This window comes from Oenanthe melanoleuca, chromosome 15 (assembly GCF_029582105.1).
Source record: "Oenanthe melanoleuca isolate GR-GAL-2019-014 chromosome 15, OMel1.0, whole genome shotgun sequence".
NCBI classification, from domain to species: Eukaryota; Metazoa; Chordata; class Aves; order Passeriformes; family Muscicapidae; genus Oenanthe; species Oenanthe melanoleuca.
Genome location: NC_079349.1, coordinates 4,405,115 through 4,428,581, shown reverse-complemented (window position 1 = coordinate 4,428,581; position 23,467 = coordinate 4,405,115). Strand labels below are relative to the sequence as shown.

Sequence of the window (23,467 nt, the reverse complement as noted above, 5' to 3'; positions counted from 1 at the left end):
GAGACTTTTGCTCCACCCAGCTTTGATCCATTTTTTATCCATATCTCCTTTCATTTCTCCCCTTTTGTTGACACACGGAGGGGGAATCAATACCAGAGTGAGCGACACTGAGACATGCTCTGAGTGTTAATCCCACTCCAGAGCTGCCTGGATCTGCTACTCCCATTCCTGCTCAAAGAATGGAGCAGCACTTGCTGGATACAGCATTCAATTCCCTCCCAGGCTGATTTACAGAAGCAGAACTCCCCATGACATCCCTCCAGCTGCCCTTGAGCTGGGCACTCCCAAAACGAGACACATCTCCAAAATCTGCCCTCCAGAAAACTCACAGGGCAGAAGGACTTTCAAATTTTTTGGCCAAGAGCCTTCTGACATTCATCAGCCTGAGAGAAAAGGGTCATCTATAAAAGCTGGAAGGGCATTAAGGTAATGGAGATGAGGAAAGAGAACACCAAAAAGAAGGAGAAAAGAGAACTTGCTGTAAGTCATGACAGCATCTATCCTTTTAAAATAATTAATAAATGATTAATGGCATAAATTACCATAAGATGTGTTATGACATGTTGCAGAGACATTTATAAATGTCTGTGGCTTAGTTTATGGCAGCCTTTATGCAGCCCTCATAAATTGAAGTGTGTAAATCAATGTGGCTGCCTCTAAAATGGGTTAGAGCAGGTCCTAAAATAATTTTAAGGGATAAGGCAATTTCTGCTCACCCGTATTAACAAAGTCTCTATAAATACAATACAAATCCAGACTCTGGAACTACAATTCAGTTAGACACTCAAGAGATGATGAAATTAGTGCTACCTGAGGCTGTCCCTCCTTGGTGTCATTCAGGACAAGGAGTCACCCACCCCACACCCCACCATGGAGGAAGAGCAAGGAATAACTGGGAGGCACCACAAACAGAGCAGCCTTGGAAGGAGCATCATCCCTGCACACCCCAAACCCTGATCCCTGCCAGGACAGCATCCCTCCCTGCTCCAAGCACAAAGACAAGCACAGAGAGGCTTGACAGCTGGCCTGCAAGCCAAACTGAGTTAGTAAAAAACAGCAATTGAGGAATTCAGAGTGTTTCCATAGGAAAGAAGACAAAGCTGTTAGCGTGAAAACTGATAAAAAAAATTTAAAAAATTTGTAGTAAATGTGTATAGGTGCCCCATGAACTTTTTGCAAAACTTTTGCCAAATATAGTAATGCTAATTGCTTTGCACCAATGAATGTAGTAAGTTATTGTGATGTAGTCAATGACTTAAGATCACGCTTTGTTAAGAATATGTAAATTCTATACATAAATTATATTTGTATATATAGAAATATAGAAATATATATAGAATATATATATATAGTCTATTGTCTTGGGTTGCAGTACAGGATTGACCAGAAATGTGGATTCTGTCACCATCTGTTGCAGCCAGGTGGGGCAGTGACCCTGATCTCCTGGCACATATTATCTGCTAATGGGCCATCTTTAAACCAGCTGGGCAATCATCTTTATCTTTCCACAGCCCATCCTCCCTCCAGGAGATATCTCCTGTTAATGGCCAGTGAGTCCCAGGGCATGACTGATAAAATTCCATCATCCCACTGGGAGATGCTCCACCCAGGGGAGGAGCCAAGCCTTTCCTACCCAGATAAAAACTGAGATTTTGGACACCAAGGGACCTTCTTTCCACTGGATTCCAGTGGAAAACCAGACCTTTCCACATCATCCCTGGAGCTTCAGAGGAAACTGCACCTTCTCCAGGAGCACTGCTCCAGCTGAACCACATCTGCCACTGCAGGAGGATGCAGCCACCATTGAATGGGACTGTGCCAACACCCTGACTGACTGACGGGTGTCAGCTTGGATTCTGACTCTGGCAGGGTTTGGGGATTGTTCTTTGTAATGCTGGTTTTCTATTTTAATTTTCCTAGCAAATAACTGTTATTCCTATTCCCATATCTTTGCCTGAGAGCCCCTTAATTTCAAAATAATTTGGAGGCAGGGGGTTTACATTCTCCATTTCAAAGAGAAGCTCCTGCCTTTATTGGCAGCCACCTGTCCTTCACACTAGGACACTATATATATATTTCTAAATGAGTAAAGTCTATTTCTATATAAATATAGAAAACACACAAAATAAAGGAGGACGCTGTTATTCTGTGTGCACGTCACATCTGACCTGACGGTGGCAGACAAGGTGTGAGGGAAGCAGGGCAGGATTCCCCTCACCTCTGCAGGCTCCAGCAGCTCCCAGGTGATAGATCCCAGCCAGGATGCGCCACAGGGCTGTCTGCTCCTCGGGGGTGATGCCCAGCGTGCCCATGGCAGCCCTCAGCTGGGAGAAGGCCACCGAGGCTCTCTGCTTGTCCTCAGGCTGCAGGGGGACAGAGCCAGGGGATGTCACTGCCTCTGCTGGGCACCCCACAGAAGGGACAGTGAAACCATCAGAAACGCAGCAAGGCACCCGCAGAAAATCTGGGCCAAGTGGAGAAGCCAGTGGCAGGTTCCTGGGGTGCCTGGGGTTAGGAGCAAGCTGTACTTCACCTTGTCATGGAATTCCCACTTTGTGAGTGTCTGCAGAGAGCTGGAGATGGATGTTTTATAGCAGGGAATCACCGAGTGGTTTGGGTTGGAAGGGACCTTAGAGCTCATCTCCTTCCAGGCTCCTGCCATGCAGGGACACATGGTCCATGCAGCCCTGTGCCCTCACTCCTCACCAAACACACCTGCCCTGACCTCACCTGCCACCTCCAACCCCCTCCTGCAGCCCCTGAGCTGGGGCTGCTCTGTGGGGCCAGGAGCCACCAGCATCCCACCTTGGGAAACTCCCCACGCTGGCATGGCAAATCCCCAGAAATCAGAGCTGTGGAAGGAGGCAAAACCCCATCTCTGAACCCAATTCTGCTGCCTCAGCAGGGTGAGGACCTTGCTGCGCCCTCCCTGGAGCTGCTGCTCCAGCAGCTGATTCCTTTGGCTGCTGGAGTGGAGCAGGAGCTCCCTAATGAAGATGGAATATTGGATTCATCAGTAGATGATGTAACTGCAAATTGCTGCGATTCATCCCGGCACTTTGGCTCCTGGACAAATCTGCTGGGGCTCTGCAGACAGCTCAGACTAATGAGGGGCTGGAGGTGGGAATCAGCTGTGCAGCTTTAACCCCTAAAATTCACATTCTGGGCTGCCCAAAGGATGCTCTTGCCCCTGGGAGCTGCTCTGCAGGGGAACATCGAGGTAGGTGACCCTGGAGCAGCAGGATCTGGTACCAGGGTGGCTGTGGATGTGCAAAACCCAAGCTGACATCCCAGGCAGGCAGCCCCAGCCCCAGCAGCTCCCCTGTGGCTGTCAGAGGGGTGCTGGGGGCTGTTTGGGCAGACCCTCCCTCACACCCCAACATCCCCTCCCTCCCCTCCAGGCTCCCAGTACAGTGCCATCATCACAAGTCTCCCAGGAACCAGGGAGTCCCAGTTATCCTCAAACTGGTGGTGACAAAGGGGGTGCCCTGCAGCATCCCAGACTCCAGCATTTCCCTCTCCCTACCTTTGTGAATGGTTTGATCCCAAAGGAATTGCTCTCAGCCACCTGGTGCAGGTGTAGCATCGTCCTGGGAGTAGTCACAAAAAAAAAAAAAAAAAAGAGTCAAGCTCCCTCCTTGCCTGCCCTCAGCACCCCCAGCCACATTTACAGCACTTTCTGTGGGACCTGGATGGGACAGGCCACCACTGCACTGCCCCACACAGGGACATGAACTGCTGCCTGGGGGGAACCAGAGGTGAGAGGGAAAAGGAGCTCTGTCTCATTTCTCACCCCAATTTCACCTTTAGGGAGGGGCAAAAAAGCATCAGGAAATGCCCTCATTCCATAGAAAATCTCTGTATGTGCAGAAAGATCCCTGCAGTCCCATTAATGCAATTAATCTCACAATCTCCTATCAGGGGGTCTCAGAATCCCATTGATGGAGGGAATTTGGGTATAAAGGATGGGGAATCCCTGGACAGCCCGGGGTTTTGGAGCCTCACACCCACCTCTCTGCCACATCCAGCCCTGCCAGCAGCAGTGGGAAGATGTTGAAGCTGCTCTCTCCTTCGGGCTGCTGGGCAACACGAGCCCTCTCCAGCAGCAGGGTCTGGGGAGGGAAAAGGGGACGGGGAGATGGGGAGATGCTCTGGGAGCTGCCAAGGAGGGGCTGGACTTCTCCTTGGGCTTGGGCTGCTCCTCCAGCAGGAGCTGAATCACAACCCAGGCAACACTTCAGTGCATTGAAGCAGCTCCCACGGCCCCTCTGAGCTCCCAGGGGTCTGGGCAGTGCAAAGATGCTGCAGGATTGGGATAAATCAGTGCCTGGGCTCAGACAAGCCCAGCTCAGCTCCAGCCTTGCCAGCAGTGAGTCTGCAGAGCTGGGGGTCCCCATCCCACTGTCCCACAGATGTGCCAGGATGGTTCTGGTGGGACAGTGGGGACAATACTGCACAAGCACAGCTCCACCAGGCCACTAGCTCCCTGTGGGAGCAGCAGTGGGAAGCCCTGGTGCTCCCCAGGAACAGACAAGGCTCTCCCCCCTCAGACAAGGCCCAGGGGCATGGGCAGCTCTGATTAAAGAGCTTTGATAAGAGCCCTGACAGTGATAAAAGCCCTCTGGGCTCAGTCTGGGGGGATAAAAGCCCTCGGAGGCTCAGCTCCAGGGAGCAGCGAGGTGCTGCTAATGAAATGCTGAATTATACATTTCCTCATCAACATTTCATCCCAGCACTGCTCCCAGCTCCCTGCCAGGGATGGGGACAGGCTGGGGGACCCTGCCACGCTCTGACAGAGCTCTGGGCTATGGGGGCACCTCTGGTTTAGCAGGAGCAGGGAGCAGAGCAGGACTGGAGCATCACTCCTGGTGCCCAGCCTGGCTGGGAAGTGCAGCACAGGGATGGGCTCCTCCCACCCCAAGGACCCCCATGTTCAGCCACAGCCCTCCCATCTCACCAGGTGACAGGTGTGGACACTGCTGAAGGCCTAGGCAAGTTTCAGCCAGGCCTTTTCTCAGGTTCTGAGTCTTTTTCTCAGGCTTGGAGGATTTTCCCAGGCTGAGACAATTTCTCAGCTCCAGCCTAAACCTTTCTCAGGGTGACAGCTTTCTTACAAACAGAAAATAATTAATAAATATAAGATTAGCACCTAGTGTTGACTGTGGGACAGTGACATGGGATGTTTTCTCCTATTGCCCAATAAACTGCTGTCCTGTTTAAAATTCATAAACAGCTCTACAAATATAAGTGAGGTTTTAATAAAGTGCTTTTTTCCTTCCACCTAAAAAGTGTGTTGCTATTATTTGCCACTGTAGCAAACAGCAACAGGCAGGTACCTGGAGGTGAGCAGCAGTGACCTGGCCAGTGGCACTGAAATCCAGGGACAGGACCATGGAGAAGCGTGTGGAGCTGCTGCTGTGGCTGGTGGTCACCGAGCCAAAGGCTCCCAGCACTGTGAACATCGCCTGGATCTTCTCCACTGCAAAGCAAACCACCATCAGAGCCCCCTGCAGCTCTGGAGGAGGGGTCTCCTCCTGCCTCACCCCTGCCTGCTCCTCCTGGGCTCTGCCCAGCCCTGGGGCGTGAGGGTTTTGTTGTTGGATGGTTGCTGGACAGACTCACGAGCTTACTATTATCTGTTCTTCAGGTTTGCAGCTAATTATGAGGGTGTGGGTATAAGAAAGAGTGTAGAGCATGGAGAGTAAAAGCTAAGAGCAATGGGGTGAGAGAGAGCAAGAGAGAGCTCAGAGCTAAGGGGTAAGAGAGAAGAAATAAGAGAGGTAAGAGAGGGATTTCCCGTTCACAATACAATAAGTATTCTTCTACAATGAATATTCTAATTTTCCAATAACCAATTTAATACAATATACTAATTTCCTAATATTTGCATGCAACCTATAGGAACTACTAAGTTAGCATGTTTTATGGCTTTCTTATCTGTAACCCTTATCTTCAGACCTTTCCTGCCAGGCTGGGGACAGGAAGTCTGTTGGTTCTTTGGTATTTGTGGCATTTGGTATCATCTAAACAAAGGAAGAGGCCTCAAACCTTAACATGACCGTTTTCAGCGTTTATATCAAAATATGCTAACATCTCTATTTCATCTGTTTCAGAACTACTTGCTAGGCACTTAAAGGATTTCTCTATTCCCTCCCCAACACTGGGGAACTCCCAGGCACGGGGTCAGCATCCCACACTGATGGAACAGGATGTGCCAGCGTGTTCCAGGCTGTCCCTCAGCCCTGGGCAGGAGCACGGTGTTCCCAAGAGAGCTCCGAAAGCCAAGCCTGCCCTCTGACTCCACCCTGGGGCAGGAGCGCTGCCTCCCCCGTCATCGGTAACCCGAGCAGGGCAGAGAGCTGCCCAGCACCGGGTCACTCCAGGGGTTCATCCCCTCCCTGCTCACACCGTGTTTGGATCTGCTCAGGCTGGGACGGGGACAATGGCACACCGGCTGCTTAGAGCCACCCCGGGGACACAAACCAGGGCAGGATTTGTGTGTCTGTGTGTCCTCAGCCTGCAGGGGATCTGTGGGCTGCCCCTGCCCAGCACCGAGCATGCAGAGCCATCCCTGCCCACACCTGAACCCTGCCCACACCTGAAACCCTGCCCACACCTGAGACTCTGCCCAAATCTGAGACCCTGGACACCTGAACCCTGCCCATACCTGAGACCTTTCCCACACCTGAGACCCTGGCAACACCTGAGACCCTGCCCAGACCTGAACCCTGCCCATACCTCAGACCCTGCCCATACCTGAGATCCTGGTAACATGTGAGACCCTGCCCAGATCCTGCCCTCACCTGAGATGCTGCCCAGACCTGAACCCTGCCCATACCTGAGATCCTGCCCATAACTGAGACCTTTCCCACATCTGAGACCCTTCCCATACCTCAGATCCTGCTCAGACCTGAACCCTTCCCATACCTGAGACACTGCTCAGACCCTTTCCATACCTTAGACCCTTCCCAAACCCCGCCCTCACCTGAGACCCTGCCCAAACCCCGCCCATACCTGAGACCCCTATCTCACCTGAGACCCTGCCCAAACCCCTATCTCACCTGAGACCCTGCCCAAACCCCTATCTCACCTGAGACCCCTATCTCACCTGAGACCCTGCCCAAACCCCTATCTCACCTGAGACCCTGCCGTCCAGGCTGCCGGCCGTGCCCACCAGGTACTCCAGAGCGCTCTGGCAGCACCGTGTCCTGCCGGCCCCGCTGTGCCCCAGGGGCACGATTGCCTGGTCCTGCCGCTGCAGCAGCAGCTTCCTGTAGGCTCTGTGTGCCAGCGAGCAGATGTGCGGGGGAAGGTTGTCCCGCCTCCCCCTGGGGACCTGCGGGCACGGGGAGAGTGGCAGAGCACGTCCCAAACAGCAGAGAAAATCCTCAGGATATTCACACTCTGGGTGAGGATTGCTCCCCAGGGTGCAGAACCTCCCAGGATTGAATCCTCAGAGCACCCCCAGACCAAGCATCCCCAGAGCATTCCTGGCCATCAGTATCTTCAGAGCATCCCCCTCCCAAAACATCACTGGTCCCAAATGTCCCCAGAGCATCCCAAGCCCCCAAACATCCCTAGAGTATTCCCAGTCCCAAATGTCCCCAGAGCAACCCTGGTTCCAAATGTCCCCTGAGCATCCCAAGTCCCCAAATGTCCCCAGAGTATTCCCAGTCCCAAATGTCCCCCAGAACATCCCCTGTCCTGAGTGTCCCAGAGCAGCCACAGTCCTGAACGTCTCCAGAGAAACCCTGGTCCCAAATGTCCCCTGAGCATCCCCGGTCCCAAATGCTCCCTAAACATCCCTGATCTCAAATGTTCCATGAGCATCTCCAATCCCAAATGTTCCATGAGCATCTCCAATCCCAAATATTCCTTAAGCATCCCCAGTCCAAAATGTCCCCTGAGCATCTCTGGTCCCAAACGTCCCCTGAGAATCCCTGGCCCTAAATATCCCCTGAGCATCTCCATTCTGAAATGTCCCCAGAACATCCCCTGTCCCAAATGTCTCCAGGGCATCCCCGGTCCCAAATATCCCCAGAAGAATCCCTGGTCCCAAATGTTCCCTGAGCATCCCCAATCCCAATTGTCCCCCGAGCATCCCCAGTCCAAAATGCCCCCAGAACATCCCCGGTCCCAGACGTCCCCAAGGCATCCCTGGTCCCAAACATCCCCAGAGCATCCCTGGTCCCAAACATCCCCAGAGCATCCCCGGTCCCAAATGTCCCCAGAGCATCCCTGGTCCCAAACATCCCCAGAGCATCCCCGGTCCCAAACATCCCCAGAGCATCCCCGGTCCCAAACATCCCCCGAGCATCCCTGGTCCCAAACATCCCCCCAGCATCCCCGGTCCCAGACGTCCCCAAGGCATCCCTGGTCCCAAACGTCCCCTGAGCATCCCCGACTCCAAACATCCTCCGAGCATCCCTGGTCCCAAACATCCCCAGAGCATCCCCGGTCCCAAACGTCCCCTGAGCATCCCTGGTCCCAAACGTCCCCAGAGCATCCCCGGTCCCAAACATGCCCCCAGCATCCCTGGTCCCAAACGTCCCCAGAGCATCCCCGGTCCCAGACGTCCCCCGAGCATCCCCGGTCCCAAACATCCCCCGAGCATCCCTGGTCCCAAACATCCCCAGAGCATCCCCGGTCCCAAACGTCCCCCGAGCATCCCCGGTCCCAAACGTCCCCCCAGCATCCCCGGTCCCAGACGTCCCCCGAGCATCCCCGGTCCCAAACGTCCCCAGAGCATCCCCGGTCCCAAACGTCCCCTGAGCATCCCTGGTCCCAAACATGCCCCCAGCATCCCCGGTCCCAGACGTCCCCCAGCATCCCGCCTGTCCCCGCACAGTGACGGTCCCACGGTGCCACCTGCCGGCCCCGCCGTGCCCGGCGCTCCCCGCCGCTGTTCCCAGGCGGGTCCCCGCGCGTCCCACGGGCGGTGCCGCCGCCCCAGGTCCCTCCTCTCACCTTCCCCGCGGGCGAGGGGCCGGGGCCGATGGCCACCAGGCTGGGCCCCGCGTAGGTGCAGGGCAGGCGGGCACGGAATCGCTGCTGCAGCGTGTGCAGGACGCTGCACTCGTTGAGGCTGATGAGAGCAGCCAGATCCTCAGCCTGGTCCAGGCTGGGGGGGTTGGTCTGCGGGAACAGAGAGAGACAGAGACCCCTCGAGCTCTGCTGGCACGGCAGGGCTGTGCCAGACCCGCTGGCACCTCGGGCACAGCCAGCACAGAGAAGCATCACTGTGCCCGGGCACTGCCCTGCAGCCAGGCTCCATCCCTGCACCAGAACAGGCTGGGCAAGGGCTCGCCTGTGGGAAATAAAACCCTCAGAAAGCTGTGTGAAAGCAAATCTCAAGGTGGAGAAATGCAAGAACGCCGAAGATGCAAGGACAACAAATAATAGGGGTATGAGCTGTGTAAAGACAGACCTCAGGAAAACAGGTTAAGCAAGACAGTAGAAAGATGTAAGCTTAATAATGAAGCTTTATCCATTGTTTTAAGCATTGTTCAAAGCAAGATGTACGTGCAGCTTATTAATTGGTCTAAGCAAACACTTGTCAGTTTTCAATATTATGCTATTAGCTAGAAAGCTGTTAAAAGACTTTGCAACCAGGAGAACTTTGTGTGCTGCTCTTAGTGATTGAAGCTGTTTCCATCTCATGTGCTTAGTGATGGAATTAAGGCTTCAAGGCAGCTGCTCCAGCAGTCCTGTCCCGCTGTTTGTGTACATATATATGTAAATATAAGTGAACAAAGTGTCCCAAGGACCAGCACTCACCCTCTGCACGCTGTCCTCATCCACCTCGGTGACGGCGCCGTCCTGGTCCCGGCGCACCCTGACCCTCCCTGCTGGCAGCTCCGGCGTCCCCACGTCGGGTTTCAGCTGTGTGGCTGAACGAGAGGCTGCTGAGTGTCCCCAGCTGTGGCCTGGGGGCCAAACCCAGCCCCAGCCCCAGCGGGGCACAGCACCCCGAGCCTGCTCTGCTCCCAGCACATCCCATCCAGGGCAGAGGAGGGGGAGTTACCCAGAGTGAACCCGTCCTGCTGGATCAGCCAGACCTTCTCTGCTTCGTACCAAACGTCCCTCAGAGCCTGCAGGGAGGAGAGAGGGGGATTGAGCAGGAGCAGGAGGAAAACTGAGCTGCACAAACTGCCTTTGCCCCATGCACAGGGACATTTCCACACTCCTGCCCCTCTGCTGCCTGCTCATCCAGGCCTGGGGGTGCCTTCCCCAGCCCCAGCCCAGCCCACGGGAATGGGAGGAGCTGCATGAAACCAGAAAACTGCACCAGTGCCTGAAAACACAGATAACACCTGAGACTTTACCTGGTCCTGGTCCTTGTCCGTGCTCTCGCCCGATGCCTCTGTATCCTGGTCCTTTTCTATACTCTTGCTCATCTCTTTGCTCCTTCCCGATGTTTCTTCAGCCTGGTCCTTGTCTGTGCTCTTGCCAATGCCTTTGCTCTCTTTCAGCATCTCTTTACCCTTTCCCAGCTCTTCCTTCACCTTCTCCACCTCTTTTCCCACATCTGTGGACTTCTCTTGGATTCCTCCCGGCTCCCCCTTGGGACCCTCTGACTTGTTGGTGGTTTTTTCAGGCTTTTTGATCTCCCTTGGCTCCTTCTTGCCACCTCCAACATCTTTCTTCATCTTCTCTGGCTCTTTCCTGGCTGACAGCAGGTCCCTCAGGGCTTTTGTCTTGGCTGGGGACTCCTCGTGCCTCAGGGGTGTCCCCTTCTCCTTCTTGGTAGTCTCAGGAACTGCCCCCTTCTCCTTGGTGGTCTCAGGGGCTGTTCCCTTCTCTTTCTTGGTGGTCTCAAGGACTGTCCCCTTCTCTTTAGTGCTCTCAGGGGCTGTCCCCTTCTCCTTGGTTCTTTCAGGGATTGTCCCCTTGGGCACGTCCCCTTCCTTCACTGGGACTTTGCTGCCGTGCAGGGGGCCCTGGCTGGGTGCAGGGGCTGGAGCTGGGGGGCTGCCCCCCAGGAAGGAGTCCTTGGGGCTCTTCCCCAGCCACGATGGCTTTCCCACCTTGGGAGCCCCTGGGCGAGGGGTGTCTGCTGGTTTGGAAGAAGCCTCTGATGTTTTGGGGGATGCCTCTGCTGGTTTTGAGGATGTCTCTGCTGGTTTGCAGGGGGTCTCTGCTCTTTTTGGAGATGTCTCTGCCAGTTTGGGGACAGGTGCTGCTGTTTTGGGAGATGTTCCTGCTTTTTTGGGGGGTGTCTCTGCTGGTTTGGAGGCAGGTACTGCTGTTTTGGGAGATGTTTCTGCTTTTTTGGGGGATGTCTCTGCTGGTTTGGAGGCAGGTGCTGCTGGGCCAGGTGCAGGGGCCGGGGTTTTGCTGGGCTCAGTCCCCAGCACACCCTTCCCAGGGGGCAGCTCCTTGTGGGAGGGGGCTGTGACCCCCTTGGCCCCCTCTGCCTTCAGCCCGTCCCGCTGTGGCCCCTCGCTGGTCCCTCCTGCTCGGGCCTCGCCGTCCTTCCCCACGGGCTGCCAACAAAGGAGAGGAGCCTGCTGTGACACCTGGGGACACCTGGGGACATCCAGCTCCCTGCTGTGACACCTGGGGTGTGTTGGGTTGATGTGGCCAGAAATGTGGATTCTGTCCCCATCTGTTGCAGCCAGCTGGGGCAGTGACCCTGATCTCCTGGCACATATTATCTGCTAATGGGCCATCTTTAAACCAGCTGGGCAATCATCTTTATCTTTCCCACAGCCCATCCTCCCTCCAGGAGATATCTCCTGTTAATGGCCAGTGAGTCCCAGGGCATGACTGATAAAATTCCATCATCCCACTGGGAGATGCTCCAGCCAGGGGAGGAGCCAAGCCTTTCCTACCCAGATAAAAACTGAGATTTTGGACACCAAGGGACCTTCTTTCCACTGGATTCCAGAGGAAAGCCAGAACTTTCCACATCATCCCTGGAGCTTCAGAGGAAAACTGCACCTTCTCCAGGAGCACTGCTCCAGCTGAACCACATCTGCCCCTGCAGGAGGATGCAGCCACCATTGAATGGGACTGTGCCAACACCCTGACTGACTGACGGGTGTCAGCTTGGATTCTGACTCTGCCAGTGTTTGGGGATTGTTCTTTGTAATTTCTATTGTTCTTTGCCTTTCTATTTTAATTTTCCTAGTAAAGAACCGCTATTCCTATTCCCCAATCTTTGCCTGTGACCCCCTTAATAAATTTATAATAATAATTTGGAGGAAGGAGCTTTACATTCTCCATTTCAAAGAGAAGCCCCTCCAAACCAGGACATGGGGACACCTGGGGACACTCAGCTCCCTGGTGGGCGCTGTGTGGGGTCCCTCAGTGCTCACCTCCTCCTTGGTGCCCACCCTGCTCTCCTTCCTCTGCCGTGCTGCCTTGGCCTCCTGCTCGGTCTCCCGCACGAGCTGCTTGATGAACCCCCCCGGGATGACCGAGAGCAGCAGGGGGGGCGCAGACGGGGGCGGCCCTCGGTCCTCGTCACGGATCTGGGTTTGGGAGCAGAGCTGGGTCACAGGGCAGGCATGGGGGCAGGAGCCAGCACAGCCTGTCAGTGCTGAGCACTGTGCAGGCTCCTGGTGAGAGCGTGGAGCAGCCACGGGCTGGGTCAGGGATGCTGTGGGAGCAGAAGCACTAAGAAAAGCGCAGAGAGAAGCGCCAGGTTGGGCTGGCACAGCAGAGCCCATGTGCACTGCCAGCTCTGCTCTGTGCCAGCAGCCCTGGCCTGGCCACAGCAGGAACCATCCCAGCTGCAGCCAGGCAAGAAGCAGCTCCAGCATCACCGCAGCCACATGCAGCTCTGCAGGTCCCTCCGTGCCAGGCCCAGGGCAAAACCAGCCCTAATTCCCTCAGCTTTTCCAGCAGCAGCACCGAGCCCTGCAGCCTCCTGCCAGGCAAAATTCACTCAAACCAGAGCACTCAGGCTGTGCCAGAGCCACGGGGTTGGACACAGCACAAAGAAGTGCACAGGGAGCTGTGGGGATGCGACCCCGGGGCTGCTGCAGTGACACCCCCCCCCCCAGCACTGAGCTCCCAGCCCCAAAACAGCAGCAGTGCCAGGCGGGACCGAGACTTTCCTTCTGCTCCCAGAGCGCCAGGCGAGAGGAGATGGCCATGGTGGCGGCGAGGCAGGACGGTGCTGTGCGGAGACACGGCGGGCAGAGAGAGAGGAGAGAGTTAGCCACGGGCTGCTGCTGGCCCCAGAGGCGAGCCGGACCCCAGCACCGTGACCTTGCCGGGCACTGCCCACCTGAGCTCGGGGCACCAGCTGGGGCGCGGCCACCAGCAGCACCAGGGCAGCGTGGGGAGGTGGCACAGAGGGCTGGTGGCACTGGGGTGATGGTGGGACCCCCCGGCCCCGGGCTGGGTGGCCGCAGGAGCCGGTCCGTGCCCCACTCGGGGCTGACCCCGGCTTCACCTGTCGGGATCATTCATGCACCGAGCGCGTCGGGGCTCGCCCGGCCCTGCCGTGCCTCTCCTTGTACAGTAAAGGGCAGGAGCGGCCAGGAGCGGGCTGGGAATGTCACTCGCCTTTCCCGGGAGGCTGCCCCGAGCGCCACGTGCCCCCGGGGACCGGCGCTGTGCCCCCAGCCGGGCTCAGAACCGGCCCCGGTGGCACCGCAGGGCGCGGAGGGGGCGAGCGACAGGGCATTGCCACATTGTCACATTGTCACGCCCTGGCCGGAGAGGGACCCTCGTCCTGCCCCGCACACGGGGAAACACGCAGGGGACGTGCCTTGGGCAAGCACCCAGGGTGGCACCACCGAGACCAGCACCGCGCTCCCTCCGCTCAGGATGCAGCCCCAGCCGGGCCGGGCCGTTTGGGTCTGGTTCTAACTTAGATCCGTTCCTGTTGCCAGCCCGGTGCGTGCCACGAGCCGAGGCCATCGGGGGTCCCCAGCCAGTGTCCCCATCCCCGCTCCCATCGCTGCCCCGCCGCGTTCCTTTCACAGCACAGCCCCGCGCCTGGAAGCCGCCTCCAGAGCCGGGGCTGCCGCTATCGCCGTCCATTCCCAACTAAAAATAGCCCTCCCGGCCGATGGGCGCACCCACAGAGCCCGACCCCCCCCCGGGACCCCCAAGCGCCTGTACCTGTGCGGGTGTGGTTCGGATGTCGCACGGCAGCCCCGGCTCCGCGGGACCCCGGCGAGCCGAGCGCGGCGGCGGCGGCGCCCCGAGGGTCAGCAGCCGCCTCCCCCCGCCCCCGCCGCGGTGGCAGCTGAGGTGACACATGTCACTGCTAAAAATACCCGCGGCGGTGGCACCGGGGCCTCGCCTGGGGAGAGAGAGAGGCGGTGGCACCGCGGGGCCCCCTCGTGTTCCGTGGCCTCTGCGCTGGCTGGCACACGTGTGTGAGCCGTGCCCTGCTTGGGGCACACCTCTGCACCCCAAAGAAACGGGGGGACCGCGCTGGGTGGGTGTGAGCGCACACAGAGCGCCTGGCGCTGCCCGAGGGGGACACCCCGGGCTGGGAGCCCAGCTTGGGGCTCCCCAGAGCACCCCAGGAACCCCCGCCAGCCCCAGCCCCGAGATGGGGCCGAGCTGGAGCAGGACCTGGGAGCAGGGCTGAAAATAGCCCCTGGCACCGACACCAGCATGGTCAGCACCCGGCCAGGGCAGGTGGGAGGGGAGCAGCAGAGCGGACACGTGGGGACCACATGGGGAAAAGGGTGACCCCGCAGCAGGACCTGTGTGCCACATGCCCCAGCACCCAACAGCCAGACAGGGCAAAGGGCACCAGCTCTGGACAAGTCCAGCAGCAGAGGGGAAATGTCCTGACTCGGCCACTCCACTCCAAAAGCTCCAGGGACACACCCAGGGCATCGGCACCCACAGCCAGAATGGCTCTGGTAATAAGAAAGGAAACAGGATTGTCAGTCTGGAGTCTCCTGGCAGAACACCAAGGGTTGGCTGAGCATCTCTCCAACCCCAATCCCACCTGGGAACAGCACAGGACACGTGGTTTCCATGATCCTTTCTAGGTCACCGTTGTTGGAAAGCCACCCTTGGTCACCTCATACCTCCCAGTCCCCCCTGGCACAGCAGCACTGTCCCACCTGTAGGACACAGCCAATGTGTCCCTTGGAAAAACCAGGACAAACATCATGCACAGGGCTGGGGAGAGGGAAGGGACTTACCTGTGCATGGGGCAGAGGGTGTGAGGTCCATCCAGCTGTGCCCTGCTGCTCATCCCAGTACATCCCAGCACATCCCAGCACATCCCAGCACATCTCAGCACAGCCTCGGGAAGGTGACACGGAAAGAACGAGGCACCAGCACACACGCAAAGGACGGTTTTTATTGGGGTCTGGTTGTAGGAGAGCAGTTGTACTGACCAACACACAGAAGCAGCTTAGCTGTGCCAAAATAATCCTTTAAAAAAAATACTGGCGGCAAGAACCGAGTGTGGCACACCCGCCACGACGGGGCTGTAAACTCCGGGACAGTCCGTGAGGAGCGAGGCCACAGCTCACAGGGACCCTCCTCCCCACAATAAATATGGAAAGAGCCAAGTACATAAAACAAGGAATGATCTCATCGATACAATATCTAAAGTTATTTACAGATCCTGGCTTTGCTTACCATTAATTACACATTTTGGACAGGTTCTCTTTCGATTATTTCCTTCATCGTGAGTAGCTGTTCGTGTGAATCTGCTCCTTTTTGTTTTAAAGGACCTAGTTAGTGAGGCACTGCTCACAAATCTCCTCTCTGAGGATGCTCCTGCTTTATTCTGTTTTTCACACACATTTTTTGTGCCATCTCACCCACTGTTCTCTCCCTTTCCCTGAGGAGATGCCTGCTACCAACAGGAAAGCCTCTTCCCAGCCCATCTCCTTTTCCAGCCTGGAAACACAGCGTGTCACACAGCCAGACCAACCTGGCCTGGACAAAGCCACCTTCCTGCAGCTGTCCCCAGGTTCTCTGCCAAATCCCTGCCTGGACACACCTCAGGCCAGCAGCACCAGGCTCAGCACTGTCCCCACCACAGCACCTTTCCAGGGGTGACACTAAGGAGCCACAATGCCACCAGCACAGTCTCAGCCACCACCAGCTCACCCCAAAATCCATTGGGATTTTGAGAGAGGAAAATGGGAAAGAAGGCAGAGACTGCTCTGGGGAGCACAGCAGGGATCCCTCCCTGCCCCAGGCAGCCCCTCAGTAAGGAGGAAACTTCAGCAGCAGGAAAATGCCCCATTTCACCCTGGAAATGCAACAGGGATCAGCCCTGACCAGCACAGACCTCCAGCCCCACCACCATGGAAAATGAGAGAACACAATGTTACACCTCAGGCATTCCTCAAACTGCACAGGCCATGCTCACAACTGGAATTATTTTTAGGAACTGAGCGACCTGATAAGTTTAGGGCTATTTCTGTACCTCACTGGGGATGGAGGTGCTGGGGGTGGCTCTGCAGATGTGCCCAGATGTGCCCAGCAGAGGCAGCTCCTGGAGAGGTGGCACCCCAGGGGGGTCACCCACCTCCCCACACCCCAAGGGACAGTCCCTGCAGGTCCTGGGGTGGCTGCTGCCCCCTGGGATGTGACACCAAGCAGGCTCCTGCCTGGCTCTAGGGCAGGCACTGCTGCTGCCTCAGGATCCTGTTTTTAAGGATCAAGGGATCCCCTCAAACACCAAACCCATCTCCAGTAAGGACATTTTGGATCCTGCAGGTCACTCACTCCTTCCCCTGGCAATGACAGAGCTCTGCAATTCCCTGATGGCTGAGCTGGATCAAACACCACGCTGACTCCTTGCCCCAGGTTAGGTCACAAACTCTCTTTAACTCAGCACAGACTCCTGTGAATAAACACTTGCTCTGGGAGTGCTGAGGGATAAAGGAGAATTTGGGAAATATCCCATTGAGGGGTGGATTTGCAGGAGTTTTCCAGGTGTTTCTGAGATGGTCCTGACAGAGCCTGGAGTCCCTGTGCTGGGAGAGAAGGGCTGCACAGCCTGAGGGAATCTATCCCTACTTTGTCATGAAAAACAGAATAAAGCTGGCTGATCCTGCTTGAAAGGAGCTGCCACTTCCCTACACACACGGAGCAGAAATTCTGTGGAATGTCAGAAGTTGGAGAAACATGTATTTAATAAATAATATAAAATGCTTTTTCTGTTAAAATAGAATTCTCGGGTTTATACCTACAGAGCATAGCAACCTTTACATAAACAAAATAAAGCTGAGTCTGTGATGATTAGTTTAACACAAAATAAAAATACAATTTAACAATAGTATTAAAACAGCCAATGTTCCATCCACACAATATGTACACCATGGAATAGAAACCAACAGGAAACAAAAGTAGATTATCTTGAAACTCCTCAGACATTTGGATATACATATTTTCTCTGTATATTTTAGATACTTTCCTTTTTTTTTTTTTACAATATTAAAATTAATACTATGCTTTGTCAAAATACGCTTTTCAGATTTCCTCTTCCTTTAATTTGTAGATCTGACTCATTCCTTATATTAATCAACACAACTAGAATTATTTATTGTCTACTGTACACTTCAAACAGTCCTTCCTCTGGGGGTATTTTGGGTGCAAACACTCAGAGGTGGAGGAGCCGTGTCACTGCCACGTGCTGGGAGGTGACACTGCTGTGGGACATGGATATGGACAAGGAATCAAGGAACTGCTCCTAAAGCTGACCAGCTGCCAGGGAAAGAGCAGCTCAGAGCTCCAGGGATTTCACTCCTCATGAGGTGATCCCTGTAAATGGAGGAATGATGATGGAGTCACCCCTGCTCAGGGCACATCAGCCCCAGAGCTCCTCTGGGCACCAGCAGTGGCCACTCTGGGCAGGATCACAACCAAAACAAGCCTTTTTTAGCACAAACCAGTGTTTCCACACCTCCACACTGGGCTGCAAACAGCTGATTTATCTCCAAGCCAAACCCAACCTCACAATTTGATTTCTGGGTTTTCCCCCCTTGATAGAAGTGGGAGAGGAAAATCTTCCACTGGGTTTCTAAAGGGGAGGTGCTGAATTACAGAGTCATGGAATATCCTGAACTGGAAGGGACCCACAAGGATCATCAGAGTCCAGCTCTGGGCAACCCCAAGAAATTAAGGAAAACCCAAATGTGACTAAGCCAAGCTCTATCCCTGAAGCTGTTCCCTCCCTCCCTACCTGCCAGGCTTCCCTTCCCAGACACACTTCCAGCTATTATTAGCCTGCTCCAAGATTTTTTGAAGCCTGCTGGGGGGTGGGGGAACATACCAGGAATGTCAATCCCAGCTGGATCCACTCCAGCATTACTCCAGCTTCTCTCACAGCAGCACTTTGGGAAGAACCCCTGAGCCTGCAGCCGAGGCTCTGCTGGACCAGGGACAAGAACACACAGAGCTCAAACACAGCTCAGAGGAAGATTTACACTTGGAGTAGTGGATGGCCAACACTTGGATGAAGGATTGAAAAAAAACAAAAACAAAACAACACAAAAAACACCCCACAGTGAATGCTCCTTTAACAGTTTCATGCATTTGCAAAATAATTAGCAAATAAACAATGGATCCTAAACGCACAGCCAAAGATCCTCCTGCAAATTAACACCACCAGGAATCTTTGTCCAAAACAAAAACTTCAGAGATTCTGGTTCCTACACCAGGAAGGAGCAGTCTGGGGCAGTATCCAGGATTTTTTGGTTTGGAGGGTGCAATTCCAACTCTCCCTCCACACCAGCACATCCAGTCACTTCCACACAGAGCCCCATTTCTTACTGGGATCCCACTTCCATTCAGGAGTTTGTCTCTGTGATCACCTCTCCTCTCCTAGCTGCACAGTTAGATACAAGTCACAAAAATAAAGCTATTTTCATTTTGTTAATAAATCAGATTTTCAACTGCCAATATATCAGCTGGCTAAAGAAATCCAAAACTTTTGCACTGGAGGTTGGATGGGGCAGCAAGGACCAGGATAAAGAGGATATTCCCAACTCCATCACATTCCAAAATGGATGTATTTCCCTAAGTCAATACACAGCCTTCATTTCATATAAAATCTCTGGGTTTGAGGCACAATTTCCCAGCTGATGACCTGCTCCTCCCTCACTGACATCGGCACTGGAATCTGCTGACAGGGAGTGAGAGTGAAATCCAGCCATGGGAAACAACTGAAGGAGAATAATGGAACTGAGCAGCACTAAGAAAGTAAAAACAAGTTACTCAAGAACTGTGAGAAGGTTTTAACACCATCTGAGGGCATTCTTCTAAATCAAGGAGAAAAATACAAGCATTGCATGGGTATTGTAGGGAAAGCTGAACCACAGCCAGTGGGATAAGACATTCTCTATCCCAAACACTTCTTAAATACCACACAAATACTCATGGAATCATTCTAGGTTGGAAAAGACCTCCAAGATCATCAAGTCCAACCTCTGACCAATCACCTCTGACACTGCTCCTTGCAGAGGAGCTGAGATGCTCAACAGGAATGACAGAGAGGCTGGTACTGTTTAATCTGGAAAATAAATGGGGGGGAGGAAACCATTGAAAGGAGCCACTGACTCACAGGGGGTATTTTCCAGAAAGCATTTTCCCTTTGGTGCAGCCCCAGGTGGTGAGCCAGGGTTTGCACAAGCTCTGCAGCAAAGCCAGCTCCCATGGAGAAGCAAACAGAGCCACTTTTACTACTTTTCTCCAAGGAACTCTGTGGTGATCTGACAGCCACACACGCTCGACAAACCACGCACAAATTCTGCTCCCACTTACACAGGCACAACTCCACTGTCTTCAGGGACTGCTAGAGTTGTACCTCTGTAGCTGGGAAGAAAAATCTTCTCTAAGCTGTTCACTGAATTGGAAAAAAAAGCTTAAATTCAGGCCTGACCTCTCTCTTACAAACCAGCATGATGCAAAGCCCAGCTTGAAGCTGTTGGGGCAGCTCAGGATTAGATCTTTCCTCCAGCCAGACTTTGCACCCAACACACCTGATGCCTCAGGTAGAATTAACACAAACCTGGCATTTGATCAGCTCGTTCTCTCAGTTCCACACTCAGATTTCTCACACTACCTTTGCTGTGGGCAGTTTGAACTCTTCAGAACAGATAATGAGAGAAGCCGAGCTGTGATATGTGCACGAACCTGCTGGGCTGGGCTCCAGGGGGAACTGGGGATTTCTGGGGATCTCTGGGGATTTCTATGCTATGGGAACACACCTGTGTACAGCAGAGGAGGATCCCAAGTCCCAGGACTGAGGAGTGATCCGGGATACGTACCGAGGTACCCACACACACCGGAACCCAGCACATGCTCTAGAATGCACCGGATTTGAATCATTTCTTTTTAATTTTTTAAAAAGTGCAGTTGACCTGAAATGGAAAAGAACTGTCTTTTATGTTCACTGTAAACTTGTCAAAAGGAATCTGCTCTTTAAAAACTGTGCTAAAATAGTCAATTTATACAACAGAGCACTAGATGAAGCTACCATAAATTCCTCTTCACCAATTATTACTCTATTGTGTCAGTTATAGTACTGCATATACGTAGAAGAAGCAAAACGGTGGTAGCTACTATTAGTGAGTACAACAAACCCAGGGAATAATTCGAGTTCAACGCTCCCATGAAGTAGCAATAACATTTAAACCACAGGACAGTTAGAATTCAGTACTTTGAAGTGCATCGGAGTCACACTGTTGATCATCAGCAGTATGGAGCAAAGGTTATCAGAGAGTCAGCAGTAATGGTCGGGAAGGACACACGGCAACACGACAGAGTGAGGGGCACCCACCACGGCTCCGTCGGTGTCACCGCAGGAGTGTCACCCAGCCAGCAGCACCCGCGCCACCCCCGGCGCCACCGAGAGAGGGCACGGCAAGGGGGGGGGGGAACAAAACCTCTAAAACCTCTTCCTTCCATCAGTAGTTCCAGAGGGACGGAGCTGAGCCGGGCCCCGCGGGAGCAAGGAGCAGCCTCTCCCCTCGGTGCCTTCCAGCGCTGCCAGGGGCAGGGTGTCCCCTCTGCCACCCTCCCGCAGAGTCCCACGCTGTAAACACGGCACTCCTCCTCTCTGCCGGGCACAAAGTCATTCTGCACAAGGGTTCTGGGCCGCCCTGCAGCGCAGCCAGCAGCTCTCCCTGCGGGATCGCGGTGGGTGTGTCCTACAGCCCGTTGCTGTTCCTGTGGCTGAGCGGCGGCTTCGAGAGCTCTACGACCGTGGAGCGCGACTTGTTGAGGAACTTCGGAGCCCGGCGCAGCAACCTCTGGGCCTCGGTGAAAGCCTCTGTCAGCTCCTTCTTCCACTGAACAAACTCGGGGTCGCTCTGCAAGAGACACAGAAGCACTTTGGTCCTATGCAGCCAACAGCCTGGTCTCTCTCAGGCAGCACTTTAGCGAGATTATTTTCATTTTCCGAAGGAATGAGCAGCTTTGGGTATTGCTCATGTGCAGCCCTTAGCTTCTCCATCACCCCAATGAAGGCTGGTATCATGTTTTGAGGATTTGAGCACTTCACCCATCCACACATGAGCTCCAGCAGCTCCCCACAGTGAGACTCGAGCCCACAAGGCCCTTGGAGCACAGAGTTTGAGAAGTTTGGGAGTTTTTAGCTATTTAATAAACCAAACTCATTTTGTCCCAAACATCAGTGAAATCCATGACAGCAGCTGGCACAGCTACAGGTTTCCTGCCTTCAAAACTTCAAGACTTCAGCTCTGCTTCACCAAGTGCCTTAATTAACATGCATGACCTCAAAACCTTGTCAACTGTTTATCATATGCAAAACAATCTGATAAATTATCAAAAATCAAGTCTTACCTCACACTGTAGGACAAACTGTTTTCCTCCTTTAATTCTCAGTAAGATGCATTTCTTATCTTTAATTTGTGTTTCTTCAACAGATACTATTTGTTCCATTGTCAGCAGGTTTTGCTGCAGCATTTTCAAAAGAGCAGAGAATTAATTGAAAAAAAAATGCTGGTGCCCATCAAATAAAGCCACTATCTCATTTTCCTGGACTAGCCACATGAATTAAGTGATGAACATTAAGAGTCATTACACAAACATTTATTTCTGAAGGCTGGGTCATGAACTAAAGATAGATAGTAAGGTAAGAGAGAGATTTACAAGGGGCTTGGTTGCTTCAATAGTGACAATAAAATATCAGCTCTAAAAGCCAGTAATGACAGCATGAAATAAGAATCTACAAATAGGTGTGTCTGCAAACAGAATATTCACTAGTTTCCCTCAAGAGTTGCATATAATTTGATACATTTTTCAAGCATTACTGTTATTACCCCAAAAAAAAAAGCCAATTTCACTATTTCAAAGAGCTGAAAGGGAATATTTCAGCACTGAATACTTACAAAGAGAACATACACAGCAGTGTGCAGGGAAACTCTCCCTATGGACTGCAGAGGACACAATGTCTTAAATTCCAAATGCTTCCTTAACTTAAATATACAAATTATCTGCCCTGCACGTGAGCACAGCTGGGCTACACTACAGCCACTATAGCATTTTCTTGGAAATAAAATGCTATAGCATTTATCACCTTACCAGTTTGTGTTTTTTTGTATAAATAGTCCAGAGGTCCTAAATGAAAAACAACACCATCAACTACCAAAATCCTTTAAAAACACAACAAAACAGAGCAAACAGGTTTCTCAAGTCAACTTTATGTCTCCTCTGTGCAGTGTAAGCTACCCATTAACTACAGTGAGACTCAGAAGTGACTCAAATCCACTGGGCTTTTACTCAGAGCAAACTCCTTCCCCAGGAGAACCCCTGGGCACTGCAGGTGTGTCCCACCTCCACCTGCCTTCCAGCAGAGCTGCCCAAGCCCCTCACTCACCCGGGACTCTCCTTCTCCTCGCCACTCCAGCCGGTTGGGGAAGAGGTAAAAGTAACGCCGCTGCCACTGAGTCAGGAAGGGGTTCCCCAGCTTGAGCATGTAGCCATGCATGATACAGTCCTTCCCCAGGGCATAGTCTAAAACAAGAGGAGATGTTAGGAGGTGCAGCCAAAAGCATTCAGAGAGAGCTCTGCGCCCAGGGGACGGAGCCCTGGAGCTGCAGGTTCAGGTCACACACACAGCCCCAGTTCTGCCCTAACTACAGCTGCTGTGGCTGCAGAGCAGGGAACAAGGACAGCACTTGGCTCTTAAATAGTGTCCCACTGCAGGAAGTTATTAAAAGCACTGGATGTTGCTCTCCAAAGTTTGGGGGTTTGATGCAACACCCCCGTGCAAGCTGCAGTTTTCTGTGCAAAACCTCCTGGGGCCCCTCCCAGCTCCTGGGCAGGAAATCAAACCCCTGAGTGGGAAGGTGGGAAGGCCCTGGCACAGGGTGCCCAGAGAAGCTGTGGCTGCCCCTGGATCCCTGGAAGTGCCCAAGGCCAGGCTGGACAGGGCTTGGAGCAACCTGGGACAGTGGAAGGTGTCCCTGCCCATGGCAGTGGGGTGGAACTGGCCTTTCCAACCCAAACTATTCCAGGACTCTATGATTCCATGAATCTCTTTCCAAATCCTGAT

General features: G+C 53.7%; 2 protein-coding genes across 2 annotated transcripts in view; both read right to left on the bottom strand.

Moving 5' to 3' along the window:
* Window positions 1–14,220, bottom strand: part of MYO18B (myosin XVIIIB) — a 61,264-nt gene extending 47,044 nt beyond the window's left edge. Inside the window, 13 exon segments of the mRNA XM_056503969.1 lie at window positions 2,219–2,363; window positions 3,527–3,590; window positions 4,012–4,112; window positions 5,337–5,479; window positions 7,138–7,336; window positions 8,968–9,135; window positions 9,778–9,890; window positions 10,025–10,091; window positions 10,326–11,486; window positions 12,321–12,478; window positions 13,067–13,126; window positions 14,108–14,187; window positions 14,189–14,220. Coding sequence (XP_056359944.1) covers window positions 2,219–2,363; window positions 3,527–3,590; window positions 4,012–4,112; window positions 5,337–5,479; window positions 7,138–7,336; window positions 8,968–9,135; window positions 9,778–9,890; window positions 10,025–10,091; window positions 10,326–11,486; window positions 12,321–12,478; window positions 13,067–13,126; window positions 14,108–14,187; window positions 14,189–14,220 — 2,491 coding nt within the window.
* Window positions 14,221–15,265: 1,045 nt separating this feature from the next.
* GRK3 (G protein-coupled receptor kinase 3) overlaps window positions 15,266–23,467 on the bottom strand; it is a 58,800-nt gene continuing 50,598 nt past the window's right edge. Inside the window, exons 19-21 of the mRNA XM_056503944.1 lie at window positions 22,790–22,926; window positions 21,754–21,867; window positions 15,266–21,260 (exon numbers count right to left, since the gene is read on the bottom strand). Of these exons, the coding sequence (XP_056359919.1) occupies window positions 21,099–21,260; window positions 21,754–21,867; window positions 22,790–22,926 (413 nt within the window). The 3' untranslated portion in view covers window positions 15,266–21,098. The remainder of the gene's footprint in view (window positions 21,261–21,753; window positions 21,868–22,789; window positions 22,927–23,467) is intronic.